Below are 22588 nucleotides of genomic sequence, written 5' to 3'. Positions count from 1 at the left end.
ATGAACAATTTTAAATCTTTCAACTGCTTAAAATATGACCACAAAATAAGCTTTTAAAACCATCATATTTTAAACACCAGGATGATCAATTTATGATTGCTATACATTTTGCTATTGTTTTTCAAATATTCAGTTTTTAATAATATATCGGGATAATTTTCGAGTAAGTTTTTAAGCGGCTCAACTTATTAATCACTTTTAGGTCATCTAAAGGAGTCAAAAAAATGACTCAGATTACTGACTAATCATCCAACAATCTTCCAAATGGTATAATCGACCTATAACTTTTGCAAAATTAGTTTTAATAGTAAAAGTATTAAATAACGAATTATTTTATATGGCATAGTTCACAAGCAAGTCTAATCTGGACTATATACTAGTCAGTAGTGGACTAGTACTTTAATTAGTATATTGACTATACCATGGATTTGTCTATGTATTGACTAGTCTATAGACTTATATAGGGACATGTCAATCGACAGATCTTAGAACATGTTTATGGATGATTTTATTAACTAGTCTAATGACTACACAATTGACTAGTCCATGGCACAGCTAATGTCTAGTCTCCGGAATTATATCTTGCCTAGTCTCAAGAATAGTCTATTGGCTGGTCTATGTAATGGTCTATGGAATAGTCTAAAGATTAATCTAATGTAAAAAAGGTTTTTAACTATTTGCGCAAATGTTCAATAGCATTGAAAGACTCATACATACAACGTACAAAAGCTGCATACACACCTTTATGATCAACTTAATAAATGAGTAAATTGTTGGTATAGTGAACTTTACGCGACATTAGATAATAGTAAACACTTCTTTTTTGCATTACAATTCGAAAAGAAATTTTATTTTTATTTATTTTGTAGGGATCTAGTTTCCAATATTCAATAAAACAAATAAAATAATTATATTTTTGTTTTTGCATTTATTTAAATAATAGTAATATAATGTTTATTATTAACCTATAGAATATAACCAATGAAAAACAAAAGTGTAAGTATAAGTATAAACAATTGAAGATGGATTGAACAAAAAAAAATGTTATACAAAATGTAAATTGTACGTATATCATGTATGTATGTGAAGAAATAGATTAAAAAAAAAACAATTTGCAGAAATGCCTACCGAAAAGTTGCTTTTCATGTCTTTTTTAAAGTTTGCATTTTAAAGATAAATAGGAGACGTATTTTACAACTAAATATTTTGATTTGTTTATTTATGTTTTGTTTTTTTTTTCACCATATCAAGAAATAAATTTTAATTCTTTTAAATTATGAGCACAAAAGAAAAATTAAGTAATTTATTGTGTTAAGAAAGAAATAATAAAGTTATATGTATATTAAAGATAGAAACTACCATTCAGCATCACCGTTAGATTTTTGAAAAACATAATCCTTCCCACCAATATTCATTATACCATCTTTTAAATAGAATTTCCACTTGTTACGCGAGCGAGTGATCTAAGGAAAAGTTTTTTTTTTAATTTCAAAAACCAAACAATCTAATGCCAGAGTTTTATAACAAACCTTATCGTATTGACAAACTATAACATTCTCGGTATCAAATAGATCAGTAGCATCTTCATCGGTAACATCGTCTTCACTATTGAGAGGTTCTTCCTCAGCACCACCTTCATTTTCAATATCGGATTCATCATCCTTATCCAGGTCATCATTGTCATCGTCATCAATATTAGCATCACTCTCCTCGCTTTCATCTTCATCGGACGTATCGAGAGCACCATCCATTTGTTTAGATGTATTGAAATTTTCTACACGATGTGAGAATAGATTGCTTTGTTTATAAAGTTTATTTAAAAAAAAAAACGTTTAAACTTACTTTGCATATTGGCATTAACGAGTGCAGCATTAACATGTTGTTGCAATACGGACGAGGCCAATGTTGTGGGCAGTGACATTATTGATGATATTAAATGAGCCGTTAAAATCTGTGTCAATTGATTTTCTTGCAATGCAGAGGCAGGCACATGTATGGTCAGTACTCGAGATTCAGAATTCATGGTACCGGGTTGAGCAGGCAATGTGATCTGTTATTAAATTTATTACGAATTTTTGTAATTAGTTTTTGTTGTGTCTTTGTAACTCAATAAATCTATCTATCTATCTATCTATCTATCTATCTATCTATCTAACTATCTATCTATGTATCTATCTATCTATCTATCTATCTATCTATCTATCTATCTATCTATCTATCTATCTATCTATCTATCTATCTATCTATCTATCTATCTATCTATCTATCTATCTATCTATCTATCTATCTATCTATCTATCTATCTATCTATCTATCTATCTATCCATCTATCTATCTATCTATCTATCTATCTATCTATCTATCTATCTATCTATCTATCTATCTATCCATCTATCTATCTATCTATCTATCTATCTATCTATCTATCTATCTATCTATCTATCTATCTATCTATCTATCTATCATTAAACACTTCTTTTAGTTCATAATATGAAATGATTTGTCAACTCTATTTTCAAAGTTAAACAAAATTGGATTTTGCGCGATTGTACTTTAACTCTTTTATATTACTAACTCTTAATTAATTAAACAATACTAACAATCATCATTACCATCATTATTCAACTCACATTGACAGGCATAATACGATTTGGATCTAAAGCGGCAACGATGGGTATAGTAGAAGATTGCTGCTGATTGTTGCTACTGCCAGCAGCTGGTTGCTGTTGATTTGTGCCACCAACTTGTTGCTGCTGCTGTTGTTGCTGTTGTTGTTGCTTTTGTTGTTGTAATATCATAGCCGAATTAGATGAGGTAGGATGTAATGGTGGTGGTTGACTTTGACTCGTTTGCATTTGTTGTGGCTGCTGTTGTTGTACAGGTTCTTGTTTAATTGTACCATTCATTATAGTTGTATTTGTAACATTAGACGATGAGCCAGCTGTTGTTGTGGGTCCATTGGTGGCTTGTTGTAAATTAGCTATATTTGGTTTAACATCAGCTGAGGTATTCGCACCCACACCGGTTGTTGTTGAGTTTTGAGCAGTACCGTTATTATTGATTTGTTGTTGCTGCTGCTGTTGTTGTTGCTGTTGTGAAGCTGCAGCAGCAGCAGCCGCTGCCTTCTTTGCCTTCGCTGCTTGGGCCTTTTTTAAGATAGAAAAATTATCACAAATTAATATTTTTTAAATCCAATTGTTATTAAGAAATTTACCTTGGTAGGCTATATTTGTAGTTATTTTAAAAATTGTTGTGGTTGCAAAATGTATAGAAAAAAATAGTTTATTTTTTTAAAAATTGCATTATTTTACAATGAATCATTCATTGATTATCATCATTGTGCGCGTATATAGTTGATGTTTTATTTTTGATGTGTTGTTAATAGAATAAAAAGAAGCAGCAGGCAGCAACATTATATATGCGTCAAAAACAAAAAATGAGTATGAGAAAGACGAAACACAATTGTTTATTTAGTCAATATGTTTATATTACTCTTAAAAATAATGTTTATTCTTGTTGTACTAACTTTACTTACCTTTGGATTGTTTGAAACAATTAGTGGTGGTTGTGTTTCTGGTGGATCTGGATTGATTTCGACCGCTTTGCTGGCCATTAATTTTGAGCGCCATATCTGTTTCATTTCCTGTAGCACTTGCTCGTCAACACCCTCATCGAGAAAGGCGTCACGAACATTAGCTATCACATCCTCAATAACGGCATGGTAAACTTTAAGCTAAACGAATAAACATTTTATAAAAATTTTTCAATTAAATCTCTTAAATATTAACTCTTTTGTAGTCTGAGCAGTATTTTGCATAAAAATAAACTATTCTTTTATGATATCTTTTTTTAAAATACGATTTTAAATCGTTTGAATTTTATTTCGAATTTGATAAGTGATTAAAATCGAACGATTTAAAATTTATTTAAAGTCAGAAAAAAGTATATTAAAGTTAAACCATAGTTTTAAAAATAATGGTTGTTAAAATGAGTTATTAATTTTTTGAATAACATACTTAGAATTTGTGATATCAAAGTTATTTGATGGAACATTTTTAAAATTCGGAAGAACTAGATCTAACTATTTTATCTATCTATCTATCTATCTATCTATCTATCTATCTATCTATCTATCTATCTATCTATCTATCTATCTATCTGTCTATCCATCTATCTATCTATCTATCTATCTATCTATCTATCTATCTATCTATCTATCTATCTATCTATCTATCTATCTATCTATCTATCTATCTATCTATCTATCTATCGATCTATCTGTCTGTCTATCTATCTATCTATCTATCTATCTATCTATCTGTCTATCTATCTATCTATCTATCTATCTATCTATCTATCTATCTATCTATCTATCTATCTATCTATCTATCTATCTATCTATCTATCTATCTATCTATCTATCTATCTATCTATCTATCTATCTATCTATCTATCTATCTATCTATCTATCTATCTATTTATCTATCAATCTATCTATCTATCTATGTATCTATCTATCTATCTATCTATCTATCTATCTATCTATCTATCTATCTATCTATCTATCTATCTATCTATCTATCTATCTATCTATCTATCTATCTATCTATCTATCTATCAATCTATCTATCTATGTATCAATCCATCTATCTATCTATCTATCTATCTATCTATCTATCTATCTATCTATCTATCTATTTTTCTCTATCTATCTCTATCTATCTCTATCTATCCCTATCTATTCCTATCTATCCCTATCTATCTCTATCTATCTATCTATCTATCTATCTATCTATCTATCTATCTATCTATCTATCTATCTATCTATCTATCTATCTATCTATCTATCTATCTATCTATCTATATATCTATCTATCTATCTATCTGTCTGTCTGTCTGTCTATCTATCTATCTATCTATCTATCTATGTATCTATCTATCCATCTATCTATGTATCTATCTATCTATCTATCTATCTATCTATCTATCTATCTATCTATCTATCTATCTATCTATCTATCTATCTATCTATCTATCGTCTATCTATCTATCTATCTATCTATCTATCTATCTATATATCTATCTATCTATCTATCTATCTATCTATCTATCTATCTATCTATCTATCTGTCTATCTATCTATCTATCTATCTATACATCTATCTATCTATCTATCTATCTATCTATCTATCTATCTATCTATCTATCTATCTATCTATCTATCTATCTATCTATCTATCTATCTATACATCTATCTATCTATCTATCTATCTATCTATCTATCTATCTATCTATCTATCTATCTATCTATCTATCTATCTATCTATCTATACATCTATCTATCTATCTATCTATCTATCTATCTATCTATCTATCTATCTATCTATCTATCTATCTAGTAAATAAGTTAAGCACCCCTATTCTGGATTTCGATAGTAAATTTAAATACAAATAAGTTGCTATCTAACAATTGGGCTAGTTCTTTAAATATGAATCTTTAATATGTATAAAGGTGGTAATGGTGTAAGTTTTACAAATTTAAAAGAAAAATAATTTATGTTAAACAAATAGAGTAAACTTTTTGAAATACAAAAAAAGTTTTATTGATAAATATTTTATAAGGGTATTTAGTATGTGTTTTTAATGAACAATTTATATGGGTTAATGTGTATAATAATTCAAATAGTAGAAGACACAACGTTTAACTTTTTACAAAGCTAAAATTTTTACTAAAGATAATATTATACAGAATTGTTAAATATCCTTGAGTATAAAAAATATATTAAGTATTAATTGATTTTTAAAGTCTATGTGAAAATTTTTAATTACTTTCAATATTTGCAAATGTAGAATTGAATGTCAATAGAATGAAATTATCTTAACAAAAAGTATTAAATTATATAATAAAGTAAATTAATTAACATACATTTTCTTCATTTGATGGTCTTAGTATAAATGTTTATTATAAAATTTTGAATAGTTGAGACTAACATTTATATTTTAAACAACATATAATCTCAGTTTTATAATTATTTGTAATAATTTGCTAAAAAAAAATCACTCTTTGTTTCGGAATAAAATCCGGATGTAAGATTAAGAATATAAGAAAATTGGTACAGTATTGTACACTAGAACTACTAATATTCTACAATTCAATAAACATTTTGTTACAAGTATTACAAAAATAACAAATAATGTATTGATAAAGTATTATCACAAAAAATTCTCTCAACTAGTAGTTACTTTTGTTTCCTTTTTATGAAATTTATTTTTAAAAATCTAATACTAATTATAGGCTATACAAACATTTTGGCATTTTAAAACATATAAAACCTGTCCAAGTTGTATGATTACAACATACGAAGAATGATACACAGACGTATCGATAGCCAGTATGTACCAATAAAACCATAATAAAATAAAATTTGTTTTGCCAACCTTAAATGTTTAATTTTGTTTTCATTTCATTTTTTTTTTTTTTTTTGTCAAGATCAAGAAAGTTTGCAATGCAACTAAGTGAAAGTTGTTGTTGTTGTTTTTTGTGTTTTTTTTTGTTTCTTTTGTTTTGAGGTTTCCAGAAAATAATATAAAACAATACAGCGTTAATCAACTAATTCGAAGAGAAGAATGTTGTACGAACTTTTTGGTAAATTTTTTACTTAAATTTATCAGATTAACACTTAAGAAAAGTAGTAATTCTTCGCTTTTTAAACACCTTAGATAAAATTTTTTGCCCACATTGGTTAAAAATTAATTAAAATTTGAATAATACCTTAGCTATTTTTTTATAAATATTATAGGGTAGAAGGGGGATCATTAGCCATAGGGGCACATCTGTCAATGCGAAAAACTTGAAAATCGAATAATCGATTTTATCGCATTATTAAATTTTGTTTTCGTTTATCGATTATCTATCATCCTGAAAATTTAAAACATTAACTTAACATATGATGGGAGGCAGACATGATTAATTGTTTTTCAAAGGGCTGTGAAAATATTTCACTGTGTGAACTTTTTGTGCTAACTTTTTTAGTTTTTGTGATAGAAAAAATATATTGGTCGGTATTAGAATGTCAATAATAGTGAACAATAAGACATAATAAAATTTTCGATAATATAATTTGAAGCCCGAAAAAAATTGAAACTAAACCCCAGAACTGTCGTGGGGTACATGCGCCAAATATATGTAATGCTTGTGATGTAGAACAAAATTTGGTTAAATTATAAAAAAAAAAATCAGTAATAATTTGTTTTAATTTGTTTTTCGATAAGTTTTGTAAAATAAACAATAAATAGGTATCTGATTTATTATACTTTGTTTAATGAATTAAGGTATAAAAAAAGCAAAATAAGTTTTTATTTTTAATTTTTTCTTTTATTTTACTTAAGACAAGTCTGCCCCATTCCCTTGGCGAATTTACCCCATGGATGGGGCGGTATCGCCGTTTTTGGCCAACATATCTAAGTATCCGAACCAAGAAAAAATTAAGAATATGTATTGTGGTTTTAATTTGAGGCCGCCTCAAAAAAAGTGGCTATGGTCCCCTTCTACCCTACCTACCTATGTATTTGGTTGTAAAACTTTATACCTAAATGCAATTTTAAAATATGATCATTGAATTTGATTTATAGAATGCCCTTGAAGATCCAATTAATGGCCTCTTTCATCATAATAAACATTTTTGCATTCATTTACAGGAAATGGGTAAAAAGTTTGAATACCCATTTATATTGATTACAAGATAAAATTTGTGAAAAACGGTATCTTAGAATATGCATATGTGTATATGTAAAGTGGTCATCTAAAGTTTAATAGATACAGTAGTTTTCCGATTTAACGACCATTCAATTCTACGAACATCGCATTTAACGAACAAGCTAATTTTTCATATTGACTACCTTAAATAACGAACAAAACTTGTTTTTTGTACTCTGTTAAACGAACTAATAAAAATATTATTATTTAAATGAAGATAAAATGACATTTATCAAAAATAACAAATAACCTAAGTTGTAGCAAGCGGTGCTTTTATACCCAAAACTGTAACACTCTGGGTTCTTATTAAATTTTAGTTCGATGTAGCTATGTCCGTCCGTCCTTCAGATAATGACTTCAACGCTCAATACTCGCTTAACAATACGAGTACGCCGAGTACTAACCGATATCTCTAACAAATTTTATGGGAATCGGTCCATAATTGACCTTACCCTCCATATCAGGTCTCCTTAAGAAAATTACTTCAACGCTCATTACTCGCTTAAAAATACGAGTATAGCGATGAACTTCGAGAAATAACTTTAAAGCTCATGACAGAATTAAAAATACAGCGATTAAATCCGACACAAATATGGTTTGAAGGTGGGTATATAAGATTCGGAATTTTGTGTTTTGTGCTATTTTTATAAAAAAAGAATTAATTTTTATAAAATACATTTAAAAAATTTTTTATGTACCTATTTTGAATTATTTTCCTTCCAAAAACCCACGTTTTACTTAGTACTGCATATAACGAACTTTTCAATTTTACGAACAGGCCTGACAACATATAGGTTCGTTAAATCGGAAAACTACTGTATAGGTATTTAGGTTAGTAGGTATATCAAAAATTCCCCCGACAGTTACCGTTGTACATACATATAGGGTACATATAGGGGTTTTATTTATAATGCAAACTAGCTACATGTTTCATTTCCCTTATGGGAATTTGGACAAGAACAAAAAGTTCATAGTAAGTTAGCAACTAGTTTACATTATAAATAATTTCGTAGATCTAGGTATATAGCTTTATTAAAAAGCGGTAGCTATTGTTTTACGCAGTGAAGGCTATTTAAAAGTTAAACATATTGCAGAAAAAACAAAAAAGTCAAATACCGATGTATATACTTACCACTGAAGATTGGCATAAAGCCATTTGCATCTTTTTCTCCGCCAGTTTGATGCTGTTGTAATTTTCACACACTCGGAACAAAATAGGTATAACTGAACTATTGTACGCAATCGATGAAAATTCTTTTTGTTTTTAAACGTACTATTTATTCTTTTTCACAATTAAATTCTATTGTTAAATTTAAATTTAGCGGTGTCTTGCTTGTAGCTACTATTGACCGAGATTTAATCATGCAACACGCAGCAATAACATATGGATGAGTTTTTTTTTTAAGAATATCAACAACAACACATAGAGTGTTGTATGTAGGAAGGGGGCATTAAAACGGCAATGACAACAATAACAGGACAGCAGAGACGTATAACAAAAAAAAAAGAGATAAAAATGCGCAGAAAATTAATAAATTTGTTAATTATAATTAATACACACACACAGTAAGAAATATGGTAGCAAAACAACCAACTAAATTACATTAACTTTATACGTTTTCTTTACAATTTCCAACACACGATAAAAACAAACAGTTAAAGCACAATAAGTTTTCTTAATTTTATATTTAATATGTTTAATTAAATGTTAATTTAAAAAGAAAATTTAGCGACGTCTGCTCTCCCTTAAATTTACTTTCCGAATAAATGCAATTTACTTGGTATTTAGCTAACACAGCTGTATGTTTTAGTACTTTTCTACTACGTTTTCCAATTAGTACTTTTAAAGAGAAACTATCACTCTCAGATTGTCAAGAAAAAGAGAATTCCAAGAGACAAATCTAGCGCAGTTCTTAAACACACAGTATTTTTATTAATTTTTTCTATTAATTTTATGAAATTCTTAAGTTTTTATATAATTTAACAAATTAATTACTCCTCTATTTTGCACTCATGTAAAAATTAACAATTTCTATATCACTAGCCGTCTCTTTTACACTAACCAAACACACCTGCATTTGTTTAATGTAGTAGTAAAATTTCTTTTGTTTTTTACCTCACAATGACACTACAAAAAAATTCTTAATTATGTTAATTGTTCCCTTAATTAATTCGCAGAAATAGCGTAATTGAACGAGCACATGTTATTTCCTTTGCGACAAGGAGCAACACAGATTCCTCGTTCGATTAAAATGCTTTACGAGATCCACGCAAAGCTAATTCTGGTAATGAAATGAGGTGCTTATATACTATGCTAGGTGATTTTATTTGACCGACACAGAGTGTATTTATAAAGTATAACGAGTGTACTTGTTGTACAACAAACAGCTACAACAACCACAGGCAATGGTCTGTGTTATAAATATACAAATATGTCAAACTTTGTCTGCTGTTTTTGTTATAGGCTAACAAGCTGTCAAAGTTATCCTGTTGTTTTTGTTACTTTTACGCCTGAAAAAAATAATCAACTGTGCTTACGGCACCACTGTATAAAATACACATAAGATGGTGTGTGCATCGGTATAGATGAAAATGTCATGTGGTTGTTTTTGTAACATTATGTAGTTGTTTTAGTCGAAAGTATTTCGACAAATCTTAAAAACTAATTAAACTTAAATAAAATAAATTGTCAATTAAGCGTATTACAAAAAAAAATATTTAATTTAATATTGCTTAAAATTTGTCAAAAACTACAAAATGTAATGAGTAAACAAGTTGTTACTACTTTCTCTGTCACCCACATAGGATAGGATTGAAAGAATTCATTATACGACTTATGATTATTTGTTCATTTGTACCAAGGATGGAAACACTGAAATTTGCTTTTAAAATTAGCTTTCTGTCAGATATAGTCATGAGAATATTAATTTACAAATGTAGTTTGTAGCAGATTGGAATTAAGTTTAAAGTAAACGTTTATACGGTGTTCAGTGGTTTATAAATATGTGATTTCTTATTCTATTATAACTTATAGACATCGCTGTTATAACTACATACTTGTTTAATTTTGTCGGTAATGCGGTTTCTAACAGAGAAGTTAGTCCTTTTTTACTTTTTGTACCCTACATCACTACAGTAGGGAAAGTATTAAATGTTTGTGCTTTAATTTGTAGCACACAAAAATAATGGTTCTACAAAAATCGTATACCAATCAGAATAACTTTCTGAGTCAAATTAGATATGTCCGTCAGGTCGCATGATAATATGGTGAAATTTTCTTTTTACCCAAGGATAAACGCTATTGAAAATGATTGAAATCGATCTAATATTTCGCCTAGCCACCGTATAACAGTACTCCCGTATAGGGACCACAGCTCCCTAATAAAAAAATCAAGTATAAACACTAATAAAACGGTTAAATTCCACTTTGAATTATACATAAATTCCTCTACCTATATTTATGAGGGTAGGTTATATTTAACCTTATCCCATATGTGCCCTTTTGTAGAAAATGTCTTGTTTATCAAAATAAGTAAAAATATTACGGAACCAAATGCTTTGTTATTAAAAAAACAAGTAATATTTCTATATTCGGCTGTGCCGAATCTTATATACCCTTCACCAAGTATGTTTTAAAAAACAGTTTTTATTTATTTTGTATCTCTGCACACATGTCACACATAACATACATACAAACAAATATAAACTGTAGCAGAAAGAAATATTAACCTTTGTACTGTAATACCACCGTCAAACTGTATTACCACCCTCAAACAAATATGAGATGTTTTACCAACATTTTACTGCTTTATCTCCTTGTTCTTGTTATACAGAACAGCATACACAGCTGAATAAAACCAAATACATCTTCACACGCACATGTACATCTTTATCCAATTCATAGTGTTGTTGTTGCTTTTTTAACAAAGCATGAATAAATGTGGCTTTTTTGATGAAATTTTCAGAGGTTGTCTCGGATTTTGCTCATATCTCCGTTATTTATTCATTTCAAATAGCGATCTTCTCGAAAGCATGTCTAACTGAATTATTGAAGATTCGGATCTCGCCGATATCTGGGGACCTCTAAAAACTGATTTCAACAGACAGACAGACGGACATGGCTTAATCGACTCCGCTATCTATGAGGATCCAGAATATATATACTTTATAGGGTCGGAAAATTATATTATAGAAATTACAAACGGAATGACAAACTTATATATACCCTTCTCGCGAAGGTGAAGGGTATAATAATCTACATTTGTAATATATTCACTGGTGTAGGGTATCATTTTGTCGCCATGCCTGATAATACATTCTTACTTGTTAATTAATATACTAATGTAGAAACTAGGACATTGGCTAAAGAACAGCCATTAGACTTAATACTTTAAGGATTTATAGGGATACAAATTTAACGATGATAACACGGTTTTTAATTTTGATAAACCAACAGAATTTAGTTGAAAAAATGTCGATTATAACATATCGAAATATTGATCATAGACCCACAAAAGTATATAAATATTCCGAGTCCTTATTAAATTCCTGTTTTTAAATAAAAATACAGTTTTATTTTAAATATATATATTTTAGTCCTTAAGCTAGCGTAAAAATGTTTAAAAAAGATAGATAAATTAAAGAATTATTTGATTGCACAATAAAAATTGCCTCTGGAATGATTTACAAACAACTGTAATGGAATATAATTAAACAAAATACTAACCGCGTTCACATATTATTTCTACGGCATTTGGCTCCATTAAAGTCGATTCCAAGCAACGATGCACAGCTGAACCCAAAATTTCATCCAATAAAAAGTTGATTAAACTTGAAGAGAAAAGACACACAAAAACATAATAATAAAAAGCCATATTTCATATAGACAAATATGTAAAAGACTCACTTTTCATCCTTAACAAATCGCCAGAGATTCATTTGCAAATAATGAGTGTCGACTTGTATTTGCTGTAAACCAAATTTACTAAATGTTCGTAAACGTACGCATTCCAATAAAGTCTAAAAACGAATATTAGTGAAACAAAGCCAAATATTTTGTTATTCAAATTCTTACCTTTAAGCCAATTTTAATGATTCCTGTAACTATTGATACCTTCGAGAACTCTACCGAGGTAAAAATATCAATTCTTTCGGAAAACAAACGATGAATATTAGAAACATAAGACGATTCCAGTTGTGATGGTGTATAATTAGACCAATTTGAACGAAACTGCTGCTTAGAATTGGTTAGATTACTGAAATGTGTCTTTCGACTGGAATCACTACTGGCGGTTGTACGCACTGTTGAAGGGCAATCATATAAGCTGGCTACCACATTTTCAATGGATGATAATTCTTCGACTACTCGTTTCATAACGGCCCTAACAGTGCGTGGTTCTAAGCAATTAAGCCAATCACGAGTCTCTACACTTTTGCGTAACATTTGAGATATATTTAAGCCTTGTAGGCGGACAAAGGTATCGAGTAGACTTTGGGCAGTCTCGCGCATTTCAGCGCAGATTTCTGTTTCATGTGTCAGTGTAGCACTGTTTTCCGAATCTATTTCATACAAATCATCGGCCAAAGAAATCTAAAGTATAGAATATATTATTTTTGAAATTCAAATTAAGTTTTAAAACCCCTTTTATAATTACCAAAATATGAACGCCATTTTGTTCCATTTCTAGACAAGTTTTCGATAAAACTAAAAGTAAATTAGGAGGACTCGACGTTGAAGAATCACCAAATGAACTCATGACTTTTGAAATGTGTCTCAGAAAGCCAATGAGTAAATTTTCTCGTATACCCTCTACACAAAGAGTACCTTTATAATCGGATTTAATATTAAAGGACCAATCGGTTTGTAAAAATACCAATAAATCCTGCAAAACTCCTTTTACCTTTTCCACCAACGAAACATATAGATTGGTAATCAAATCGTTTAAACTACCACCAGATGAAGTGTCACTTTTAGCAGAGACCAAAGAAAGACGCACAGAACTAAGACTATCGGAAAAGTGATCCTTAAGGTTTTTGGAGTGAGCATCACATAACTGATGAGCAGCCGAAATAATTATATCTACGGTATTACGTTGTATCTCTATGCCACGACATATATTCCTCATGGCTAATAGACGACGATGCAAACGATCTAAAGCTCTTAGCATAACTTGAGTATCACCAAATCCAACATCTGATTCAACACGATCTTGTACCAAAGTTAAATATTTTTCAATATTTAGATTCAAAAAAACATTTAACTCTTTAAGAGCCTGTTCTTGAAAGTCATCTCTTTCGTTTTCGTAATGTTTTGCAACGAACATATCAAAATAAGAGGTCACCACCAAAGTAAGATCATTCAAAAATCCCTCAATACCCATATCAACAAACTCGATCATGTCACGTTCTGTCTGATCTTGTAACATTACAATCTGTTCGTGTAAACGCTTTGATGCACAGTTTAACATTTCTGTTGCCATATCCGGAGCTTTTTCATCCAATTGCAGTAGCAATTCACCTATTTCGGTAAGAGATTGAGCCGTCTTTCCTGCTCTTTGGAATTCCTGTCTTAAGTGTTGCTTTAAATCTTGCATTATAACATCACAATCTTTACGTATACCCTCAAATGAGGGCTGATGACCATATTGTTCGAAAACTTTCTGGGCATGTTTATAGTCCTGCACAGCCTGTACATAATTTTGTTCCTCTATTAATGACTTCAGTTTGGCCGGTAGAGACGATAAAAACTGTAAACGCTTAAGTAACGAGTGTTTTTCGGAAAGTTTACACAACTGCGAACGGGTTCCCTGTAAAGTTCCCGTTATTTGTTCACTAAATGTGGTAATGGTTCCCATTTTATCCTTAAGCAAATTCATATCAGTTTCCATTTGTTTAAAATCATTTTTCATTTTTCTTATAGTGTCTGTGGCCGAGATAAATTTATTATAATTTTCATACACTAAGGTCTGCATGTCGGAGTGTAGAGTTTGTGTATCCTTTACAACGGCTGCTTCCGTATCCATAATTTGTTTCAGTGTACAATCCTGTAATTTTGTAATAAGTAAATGTGTTGTAAATAATTATACAAATATACAGATTTTAAGTGTTCCAACATTTTGAGAAATGTATTTTTCCACCAAAATATAAGGAAATCTGGTAAATAACTCCTGGGGCGCTCTACTACAGCATATATTAACATACCTTTAACAGCCTTTCCAAATATTTTTCTGCATCAAAAGTGGTGCTATCCATATCGTATAGATTACGAACGGAGTTGGCCATTTTTGTAAAATTATTTCTTTTAAAATAATTACGTTTTCACCAGAAAAAATAAATGTTTAATCTCGAAAATTATTTTTATTTACACATTCACTTGGAATTGATAACACATTCATATGTTGACATCCAATTGACGTTTGATTAAGATGTCAGTTAAGATAAGTTTGACGGCGTTATAACAGACAAAAAAACTTAAGAGATTTAAAGTAATAAAAGTGAAAAATTAAATATATGCAATTGCTTGTATATATAAACTATTTCCTATCATAAATTAGTAGAAATGTATGATAGGAAAATTGATTTTTTTCATTTAAATGTTACAAATTAAGTGGCATCTCTAAGTATGGAGAGGGTGAGAAAAAAGTAAACAACAAAAACAGAGATGTCTTTTAAAATCAAATGACATTACTTGACATCTACAACTACAACAACAAATACATTGTATATGAAATTTAATTTTTTTGTGTCCTTTATTCGCGTGCATTGACCACTTAAAACAAGGAATAATTTCTTTTGTTCTTTAATTATAAATAAAGTGAAAACCATACTACAATAATAATTAATTTAAACAATGGTTCCTTTAACAGAAGTTTCCCTAGAGGAAGCAATTAAAAGTGATAAATCTTTAAAAAACGCTGCAGAACAAATAGCAAAAGGTACCAGCAGCTAGTGTGATAAGAAATATAACACTAAATTAGGAAAATTGTGAAACTGTATTTTAATTATTTTCCTTTGTAGATATACAAAACAAATCCTATGAAATTGCTAATCTATGTGAACAACTTAACTTTGCTTTAACCTCGAGCAATGTGGAACAACGTGTCCAGGGCACTTGGCTTTTTTCGCGTGTATTATCCAATTTACCTAAAGATCAACTAAATGCAGAACAATGTGAAGTATTAGCTAATTTCTATGCTGCTCGTCTGAAAGATCATCACAATGTTATACCGGCCGTTATAGAAGGCATAGATGCATTAGTTCATATGAAAATGTTTCCCGGTAAGGGAGTGGTGGTGATATTACAAAGTTTTTTCTTGCACACCACCTGTCAATCCCAATTAAGAAGTGATCGTTATAGATTATTCACCATTTTTAAGTTTATTTCGGAAACATATGTAGAAGGTGAGTAATTATTGTGAAGAAGTTTGAAGGATATATGATATAAAACTTTTTTTCTTTAGAGCTAAAAGCTATGTCTGGTGATTTTATATATGGCATCATTAGTTCAATTGATGGTGAACGTGATCCCAGAAATTTGGATTTCATTTACAGTTTTATGCCCGATTTTATAGCAACATATCCATTGTTACATTTAAGCGAAGAAATGTTTGAAATATTTGCCTGTTACTTTCCAATTGACTTTAATCCGTCCAAAAATGATCCCGATACCATAACTAGAGAAAATTTATCGAATAAATTAACTAAATGTCTTGTGGCCTCAGTAGATTTTGTTGAATGGTGTGTAACGTTAGCTTTGGAAAAACTAGAAAGTGAATTGGTAGTGGCGAAATGTGATTCACTGGAACTACTGGTAAGTTTAAATATATATTAAGCTAGTATATACTTAAGTAAACATATTAATTACAGTACCAAGCTGCCTTAAAGTTTCCGTGTGAAAGTTTAGAAGAACATTTCGAACAAATTTGGACTGCTCTCAAATCGGAGGTATTTCCGGGCAGTGACAATAAAGATGTAGTTGCATTAGCCTTACGCGCCTTACGTTGTATTCTGGAGCAAGCTACTGCTGCAGCAAAAACTAACATTAGTCATAATTATCAAACAATGATTTTGGGAACCATATTAACCCACTTAAGCGATGTAAAACATCGCCTATTTAATCCAGCTTCTTTAATTGCTTTGGTTTGTGTGGCTGGTGATCCGGTATTTGCCAGTGAAAAAATACTAAACACATTCTTATTAAAATTACAAGATTCCTCTGCTACAGTGGATGATGAACAATTCATACGTATTTTCAATATAATAGAGCAACTTTTTTGCATCGTAACCGCCAAAGGAGAAAGTGTTATTAAAGCCGTGAATTCGCAGGTGTGTGGCCAATTACATGCTCTTGCTATCCAGAAATTAAGATCATTTGAAACATGTACTAAAGAAGCAGTAAATCAAGATTTACTAAAAGCTGCTATAGGTGTGTTAATAGAATCAGCCCCCATCATCAATGAAGCTAATCGCGCTCTTGTGTATAAGGTATTAATGCAATTACTAACTCACGATTCTATCGAGTTGGAACAAACCCAAACGTTGTTGGAACGTTTAGGCGCTTTACAACCCATTGAATTACAATCGAATTGTATTGATGGCTGCATTAGCAATTTTGCTAACTATAGTAATTTTGTCAAGGAAAAAATACTCTCCAATCTTTTACCGTTAATTCGACAAATGGCTTTTACCGAACGCATTATGGATTTATTGTACAAACAATCGTTTGGTGATGCAACAATTAGCAATGATGTACGTCTTTTGGCTTTAAAGGCCCTCAATAAATTGTTACAAAATGAAGATGAACGTTTCGTAGAAGATCTACAGCACAATAGCGAATTGATTAGTAAACTGGTACATTTAGCACAAAATAATAAAGAACTTGACTCTCAGGTACTGGCGGAAATTTCACAAAGTCTAAGCTTAATAATACGAACATTGGCAGTTTCTGAACAATTTATGGTGGCAACGGAATATTTATATAATCTAAATCTACAACTAACTGCTGATTTATATATTGCTAAAGGTTTATTGGGTTTCCTTAATAAGGACATTAGTTTGGATGATCATTTCGAACGTTTAATGGATGATTTAACGCAATTATCCTTAATGTCGGAAGATGAACATGTGCGCGAGGTGGCTCATCATTTGATGTGTAGTTTGGTGAATAAAATCGATTATACGGACAATAATCGTGGTATTGTGCGACGTATTATAGCGAGTCTTAAAGAGGCCATTAGAAAAGAGAACAAAAAGGCTGTTGAAGCTTTATCATGGTTAGCCCGGGGTTTAGTAGTGCGTGGTTCAGATGATGCCGGTGAAATTGTGGAAGCAGTAAGTACATTATGATCTTTATTAATAAGTTTAGTGTGTCATGGATTTTCTTTTATAGCTTGCAGAACTTTTGGATCATGCCTCATTGGGTGGAGCTGCCACTTTAGCATTTGATATTATTTCAGCCGAATATCCACAATTGCATTTACCAGTTGTTAAATTTTTATTTAAACAAAAGTTCTTCCATATGATTCTAAACAAATTGGGTCATAAACTAGAAACGTATTGTGAACATCATTTGACGGCCTTTATATACGTAATAAAGACCACGCCACATGCGGTGTTAAAAATGAATTTGGAAAAGGTTTGTATTATAATTGAAATGTTTACTTTTTAAATAGTAATAATAATAATCATTATAATTATCTATAGATTGGACCAATTATATTTAAATGTTTAGATTCATCTAATGCTCATACTTTATGTATAGCTCTGAAAGTATGTGAGAATTTCATTAAACAACAAGATGAATATTACCGCGGACATTTGAATCATTTAATACCTGCCAGTTTAAAGTTATCAAAATTCAATAATGCTATGGTGAGTGTAATTATTAAAACATTTTTATGATATAATATTTATTTTCATTGTTTTCTTTTAGCAAGTACGCGTTTTGTCCTTAAACTTGTTGTATGATATTACAAAATATCCCACATTTGTTTTATTGCCCTACAAAATGGATGTAGTGCTGGATTTGGCCCACGCTTTAGATGATCCCAAACGTTTAGTACGTAATGCTGCTGTACAAGCGCGCAATGCTTGGTATTTAGTGGGTGCTCCTAATTCCTCATAATTTTTGCTTTAACCCTTTAACTTGACATTTTAGCTTTTGTTTAAAAACTTAAGTTTCTTAATTTTTTTTATTAAGTTTGTAAAATATTCAACTTCAAAAAAGAAATAGTTAAAATATTTTTTTTACTATAAAACTAAACAAAACCTAAACTTTTGTAATAAAGTTTTAATTTAAGACCAAATTTTTTTGAATATTTTTTTATTATTGATTTCATTACACTTGTTTTCTGTTAATAAGGATGATCACATTGAGATCTAGCCATTAGAGCACATTTTTGGGCTTTTTGTACTACTTCTGGACAGCGACGTTTACGCAGCAGACGACAGTCTTGGAAATAGCCTTCGTTTCGTGGGAAACCATGTGAAAAATCTTGAAATGTTACCAAACCATGGCCCCAGATTTTGCCACCACGAAATTCACCTTCAAATTTCATGCCATCGGCTCGCCAAAATATGCCATGACCATGAAACCAACCATTCATAAATTCTCCCTCATATCTATAAAGTGATTGAAAAACAAAATATATATATATACATATATAACAAATATTTATCATCATGGTAATACTTGCTTACTTCGCTCCATCTGCAAACCACATACAGCCCAAACCATGACTCATACCCTCGAAAAATTGTCCATCATAACGAGTGCCATCGGCAAATACTAAATGACCTAAACCATGTTTTTGTCCACGTTGATTCCACTCGCCTATGTAACGTGTTGAGTCCTCATATCGCCATCCACCCACTTTACAGCCTACCTTGGAGGGTGAGGCCTCCTTACGGGCCATATTCGATACACTTCCTTCATTTTATGCATTCTTTGGTATCATTATAACATTATATAGAAAAAATTAATATTATACCTACCCTGTTCCTCATAATCATCCATTTTTTCTTTAAGTTATGTTTAATCGTAAAAATTCCAAATTTTTCTTAATATAATCCCAATAGTTTTAACAATGATTTTTGGCCAATTTTCAACTGTTTACTAGTGGCATTTTTATTATTTGTGTGTTTTGTTTGGCTTCTTTAGTTACATTGGCCACATTTCTGCATTTTCAAATCTAATTAACATACAATTGTTGTCTCTTTGGAATGTTACATTTGTCATGTGCCGTTGTGCCTAGAGTAAACAACTTGTTGCTTCAATTCTTGGGCAAACGTACCCTTCATCATGTGTGCCAGATAATTTTGAAAAATACCTTGTGTTAAGAAGTATTTTTTCAGATTATCATTATATTCGTTTCTGTTCAATGTGTTTTAAGAGATTTTGAGTAAATTTTCATTTGAATAATAATTGCAATTATTTCAAAACCACAAAGAAAATTGATTATTTAATAAAATCTTATCTTTGCACTACAGTAATAAGATACTCTCCAAGGTACATATATTAAATAATAAGAATCGCTAATAATTCTCATAATTATTAGGAATTTACATTTCACATAACTTAAATTTTCTAATTTTTAAAGAAAGTTTTGAATTTGTTTTGTAGGGGGTTTTAGTGTTCGTTAAAGCTGTTCCTAGCTTTCTTTGCTAGTTTTATTGTTAATTCTTTTCTAAGCAAATAATCAATATTGGGAAATAAAATACAAAAACTATGTGTGTTTGAAGCAAAATATAATGACCTCTTTTAAGGTAACGTATCTCATCAATAAGGTCTCGTGAGTAAGAACAATAGTAGTATTCAATCTTTATGACAAGTATCATGGGAGTAATTTTCGGATGTAATAGTAACTTGAATTAATTTGAGAACAAAATCTACAAAATTTTAGAGCAAGTGATTACCTTCGCTTCAATTCGGCCTTTAAAAGTACAATTATTCCAGCAATCTAAAGTGGAATAGACTAGTCTATTGTCTAGTGTGCAGACTTGTCATATATCATATACAAATGATACCATTGAATTTTCCTTCCTTGTCCAGATATCTATACTCTGTTTATATCAGAATTACCACAATGTGACCCTGTGAGTAAGAACAAAGTCTCGGCAACGGGGCAGCAATTGTCATAGATTAGGTAGCTCAAGTACTCGAGCAAAGTACTTGTACATGGACCCGCTCAATCCATGTACATACATAAATTGCAACCTGTGCGTAAGATACACAAGGGACAGTGGTGAGTTGTTTATTTTTTACTCACCCAGTGGTTGAAAAAGTGCCACCGTGAGATAGGGCAACACGCTAGGTACTCACGTAAAGCACTCCGACTTCATATCTAGTCTATATACTAATATCTTGTCTAGTATATAGACTAGCCTATTGTCTAGAACATATTTTGGTATCTTATCTAGTTTATAGACTATTGTCTTGTCTATAAACTAGTCTAAAGTTTGGTCTCTTACAGCCAGTCCATAGACTAGTCTATTGTCTATAGACTAGTCAATTGTCTAGTCTATAGACTAGTCCATTGTCTACTCTATAGACTAGTCCATTGTCTACTCTATAGACTAGTCCATTGTCTAGTCTATAGACTAGCCCATTGTCTAGTCTATAGACTAGCCCATTGTCTAGTCTATAGACTAGTCCATTGTCTACAGACTAGTCAATTGTCTAGTCTATAGACTAGTCCATTGTCTAGTCTATAGACTAGTCCATTGTCTAGTCTATAGACTAGCCCATTGTCTAGTCTATAGACTAGCCCATTGTCTAGTCTATAGACTAGTCCATTGTCTAGTCTATAGACTAGTCCATTGTCTAGTCTATAGACTAGTCCATTGTCTAGTCTATAGACTAGTCCATTGTCTAGTCTATAGACTAGTCCATTGTCTAGTCTATAGACTAGTAAACTGTCTGCGGACCAATATGTTGTCTAGTGAATTGTTAACTAATACATTCATACTGACTAAAGAAGTCGTATTAAAAAGGTTTTCTTTCGGTTCAACTGATTTGATCGGAAACAAAGAAGTACAATTTTAAACACCGTTTTGTACAATTTGAAAATACCATCAATGGGACGACCTTTTTTGGATTAATCTTTCAAGTAACTTCTCTAGTTGCACTTGTTCTCATCAGTAGGGAATGTATTAGATCATTAGTGAAAACCTCACACTGATATCGTTCTTAAAAGCCGTAGTGAACACCTTTTCCACTCTCTCTCTCTACCCGTCTTAAATCTTTATTTTAATTTTTTGGATTAATCTTTCAAGTAACTTCTCTAGTTCCACTTGGTCTCATCAGTAGGTAATGTATTAGATCATTAGTGAAAACCTCACACTGATATCGTTCTTAAAAGCCGTAGTTACCACCTTTTCCACTCTCTCCACCCGTCTTAAATCTTTGTTTTATAACGGCGTACGTGGACTGGAAAACTGACTTACGGAAGTTGTGATTTTTCTTAATTATTTGGAATTTATTTAATATTGTTATATTTTATATGCGATTTCCATCGAGTTTTAAAAGCCAATCTTTGAACTCAGTTAATTTTCCTGACATAAGCGCTCAATGGAGATGGTTAGAACTTGTGCTGGAAATGTAAACAGCAGATGCCAACAAATTCCCAGGAAAAATTTGAGAAATTTTTTTTAAAAAACTAGAACCACTTTAGATTCTTAGGAACAACCTCGTAGCTAGTGGGTTAATACTACTTATATTAGAACAATTTAATAATGATAATCTAACGATTACGATAACAGGCGAACATAATAAAAACTTTCTACGCATATTGGAGCTCTGACGTCACACAAGCAAATATGAAAACTCTGAAACAT

At 30.7% G+C, this 22588-nt stretch overlaps 4 protein-coding genes across 10 annotated transcripts; 1 reads left to right on the top strand and 3 right to left on the bottom strand.

Moving 5' to 3' along the window:
* Nucleotides 1-908: 908 nt before the first annotated feature.
* On the bottom strand, nt 909-10083 carry LOC111686827 (transcription initiation factor IIA subunit 1). 7 transcript variants are annotated; one of them, XM_046949657.1, is made up of 8 exons: nt 9829-10083; nt 8889-9098; nt 3536-3733; nt 3215-3223; nt 2631-3146; nt 1843-2050; nt 1530-1774; nt 909-1463 (listed from the first exon to the last, which is right to left on the bottom strand). In XM_046949657.1, the coding sequence occupies exons 2-8, from the start codon at nt 8916-8918 to the stop codon at nt 1356-1358; spliced, it is 1314 nt and encodes a 437-aa protein (XP_046805613.1). In that variant the 5' UTR covers nt 8919-9098; nt 9829-10083; the 3' UTR covers nt 909-1355. The 7 variants fall into 7 exon arrangements, with proteins under 7 accessions (XP_046805613.1, XP_046805612.1, XP_046805614.1 ...); XM_046949656.1 differs by having other exon boundaries at nt 9873-10083; XM_046949658.1 differs by having other exon boundaries at nt 8889-9095; nt 9873-10083.
* Nucleotides 10084-12326: 2243 nt separating this feature from the next.
* Nucleotides 12327-15150, bottom strand: LOC111675266 (vacuolar protein sorting-associated protein 51 homolog). Its single transcript, XM_023436004.2, has 5 exons — nt 14957-15150; nt 13411-14799; nt 12831-13346; nt 12663-12775; nt 12327-12586 (listed from the first exon to the last, which is right to left on the bottom strand). Exons 1-5 carry the CDS (start codon nt 15035-15037, stop codon nt 12478-12480), a joined length of 2208 nt encoding a protein of 735 aa, XP_023291772.2. The 5' UTR covers nt 15038-15150; the 3' UTR covers nt 12327-12477.
* Nucleotides 15151-15448: 298 nt separating this feature from the next.
* LOC111675232 (MMS19 nucleotide excision repair protein) lies at nt 15449-19003 on the top strand. Its single transcript, XM_023435962.2, has 7 exons — nt 15449-15690; nt 15773-16156; nt 16216-16565; nt 16622-18085; nt 18144-18389; nt 18458-18625; nt 18687-19003. Exons 1-7 carry the CDS (start codon nt 15606-15608, stop codon nt 18876-18878), a joined length of 2889 nt encoding a protein of 962 aa, XP_023291730.2. The 5' UTR covers nt 15449-15605; the 3' UTR covers nt 18879-19003.
* Nucleotides 19004-19079: 76 nt separating this feature from the next.
* Nucleotides 19080-19901, bottom strand: LOC111675318 (MORN repeat-containing protein 4 homolog). The gene is made up of 3 exons (XM_023436051.2): nt 19748-19901; nt 19454-19682; nt 19080-19375 (listed from the first exon to the last, which is right to left on the bottom strand). The coding sequence occupies exons 1-3, from the start codon at nt 19767-19769 to the stop codon at nt 19108-19110; spliced, it is 519 nt and encodes a 172-aa protein (XP_023291819.1). The 5' UTR covers nt 19770-19901; the 3' UTR covers nt 19080-19107.
* Between the last annotated feature and the right edge of the window lie 2687 nt (nt 19902-22588).

This window comes from Lucilia cuprina, chromosome 4 (genome assembly GCF_022045245.1).
Source record: "Lucilia cuprina isolate Lc7/37 chromosome 4, ASM2204524v1, whole genome shotgun sequence".
NCBI lineage: Eukaryota > Metazoa > Arthropoda > Insecta > Diptera > Calliphoridae > Lucilia > Lucilia cuprina.
The sequence above is the reverse complement of the archived record's forward strand: the minus strand, read 5'-3'. Positions and strand labels throughout refer to the sequence as shown.

Excerpts from the sequence above, each read along its gene's own strand:
- LOC111686827 (XM_046949657.1), bottom strand. The coding sequence starts at position 8,918 with ATGCAAATGGCTTTATGCCAATCTTCAGTG. Across the intron at positions 1,775-1,842 it reads CGTTAATGCCAATATGCAAA|AAAATTTCAATACATCTAAA; the intron begins GTAAGTTTAAAC and ends CACATCGTGTAG. Across the intron at positions 1,464-1,529 it reads TAGTTTGTCAATACGATAAG|ATCACTCGCTCGCGTAACAA; the intron begins GTTTGTTATAAA and ends ACTTTTCCTTAG.
- LOC111675266 (XM_023436004.2), bottom strand. The coding sequence starts at position 15,037 with ATGGCCAACTCCGTTCGTAATCTATACGATATGGATAGCACCACTTTT. Across the intron at positions 14,800-14,956 it reads ATTTGGAAAGGCTGTTAAAG|GATTGTACACTGAAACAAAT; the intron begins GTATGTTAATAT and ends ACAAAATTACAG. Across the intron at positions 12,776-12,830 it reads TCATTAAAATTGGCTTAAAG|ACTTTATTGGAATGCGTACG; the intron begins GTAAGAATTTGA and ends ATTCGTTTTTAG.
- LOC111675318 (XM_023436051.2), bottom strand. The coding sequence starts at position 19,769 with ATGGATGATTATGAGGAACAGG. Across the intron at positions 19,683-19,747 it reads GGATGATTATGAGGAACAGG|GAAGTGTATCGAATATGGCC; the intron begins GTAGGTATAATA and ends CATAAAATGAAG. Across the intron at positions 19,376-19,453 it reads TGGTTTGCAGATGGAGCGAA|ATATGAGGGAGAATTTATGA; the intron begins GTAAGCAAGTAT and ends ATCACTTTATAG.
- LOC111675232 (XM_023435962.2), top strand. The coding sequence starts at position 15,606 with ATGGTTCCTTTAACAGAAGTTTCCCTAGAGGAAGCAATTAAAAGTGAT. Across the intron at positions 18,086-18,143 it reads CCGGTGAAATTGTGGAAGCA|CTTGCAGAACTTTTGGATCA; the intron begins GTAAGTACATTA and ends TTTCTTTTATAG. Across the intron at positions 18,390-18,457 it reads TAAAAATGAATTTGGAAAAG|ATTGGACCAATTATATTTAA; the intron begins GTTTGTATTATA and ends AATTATCTATAG.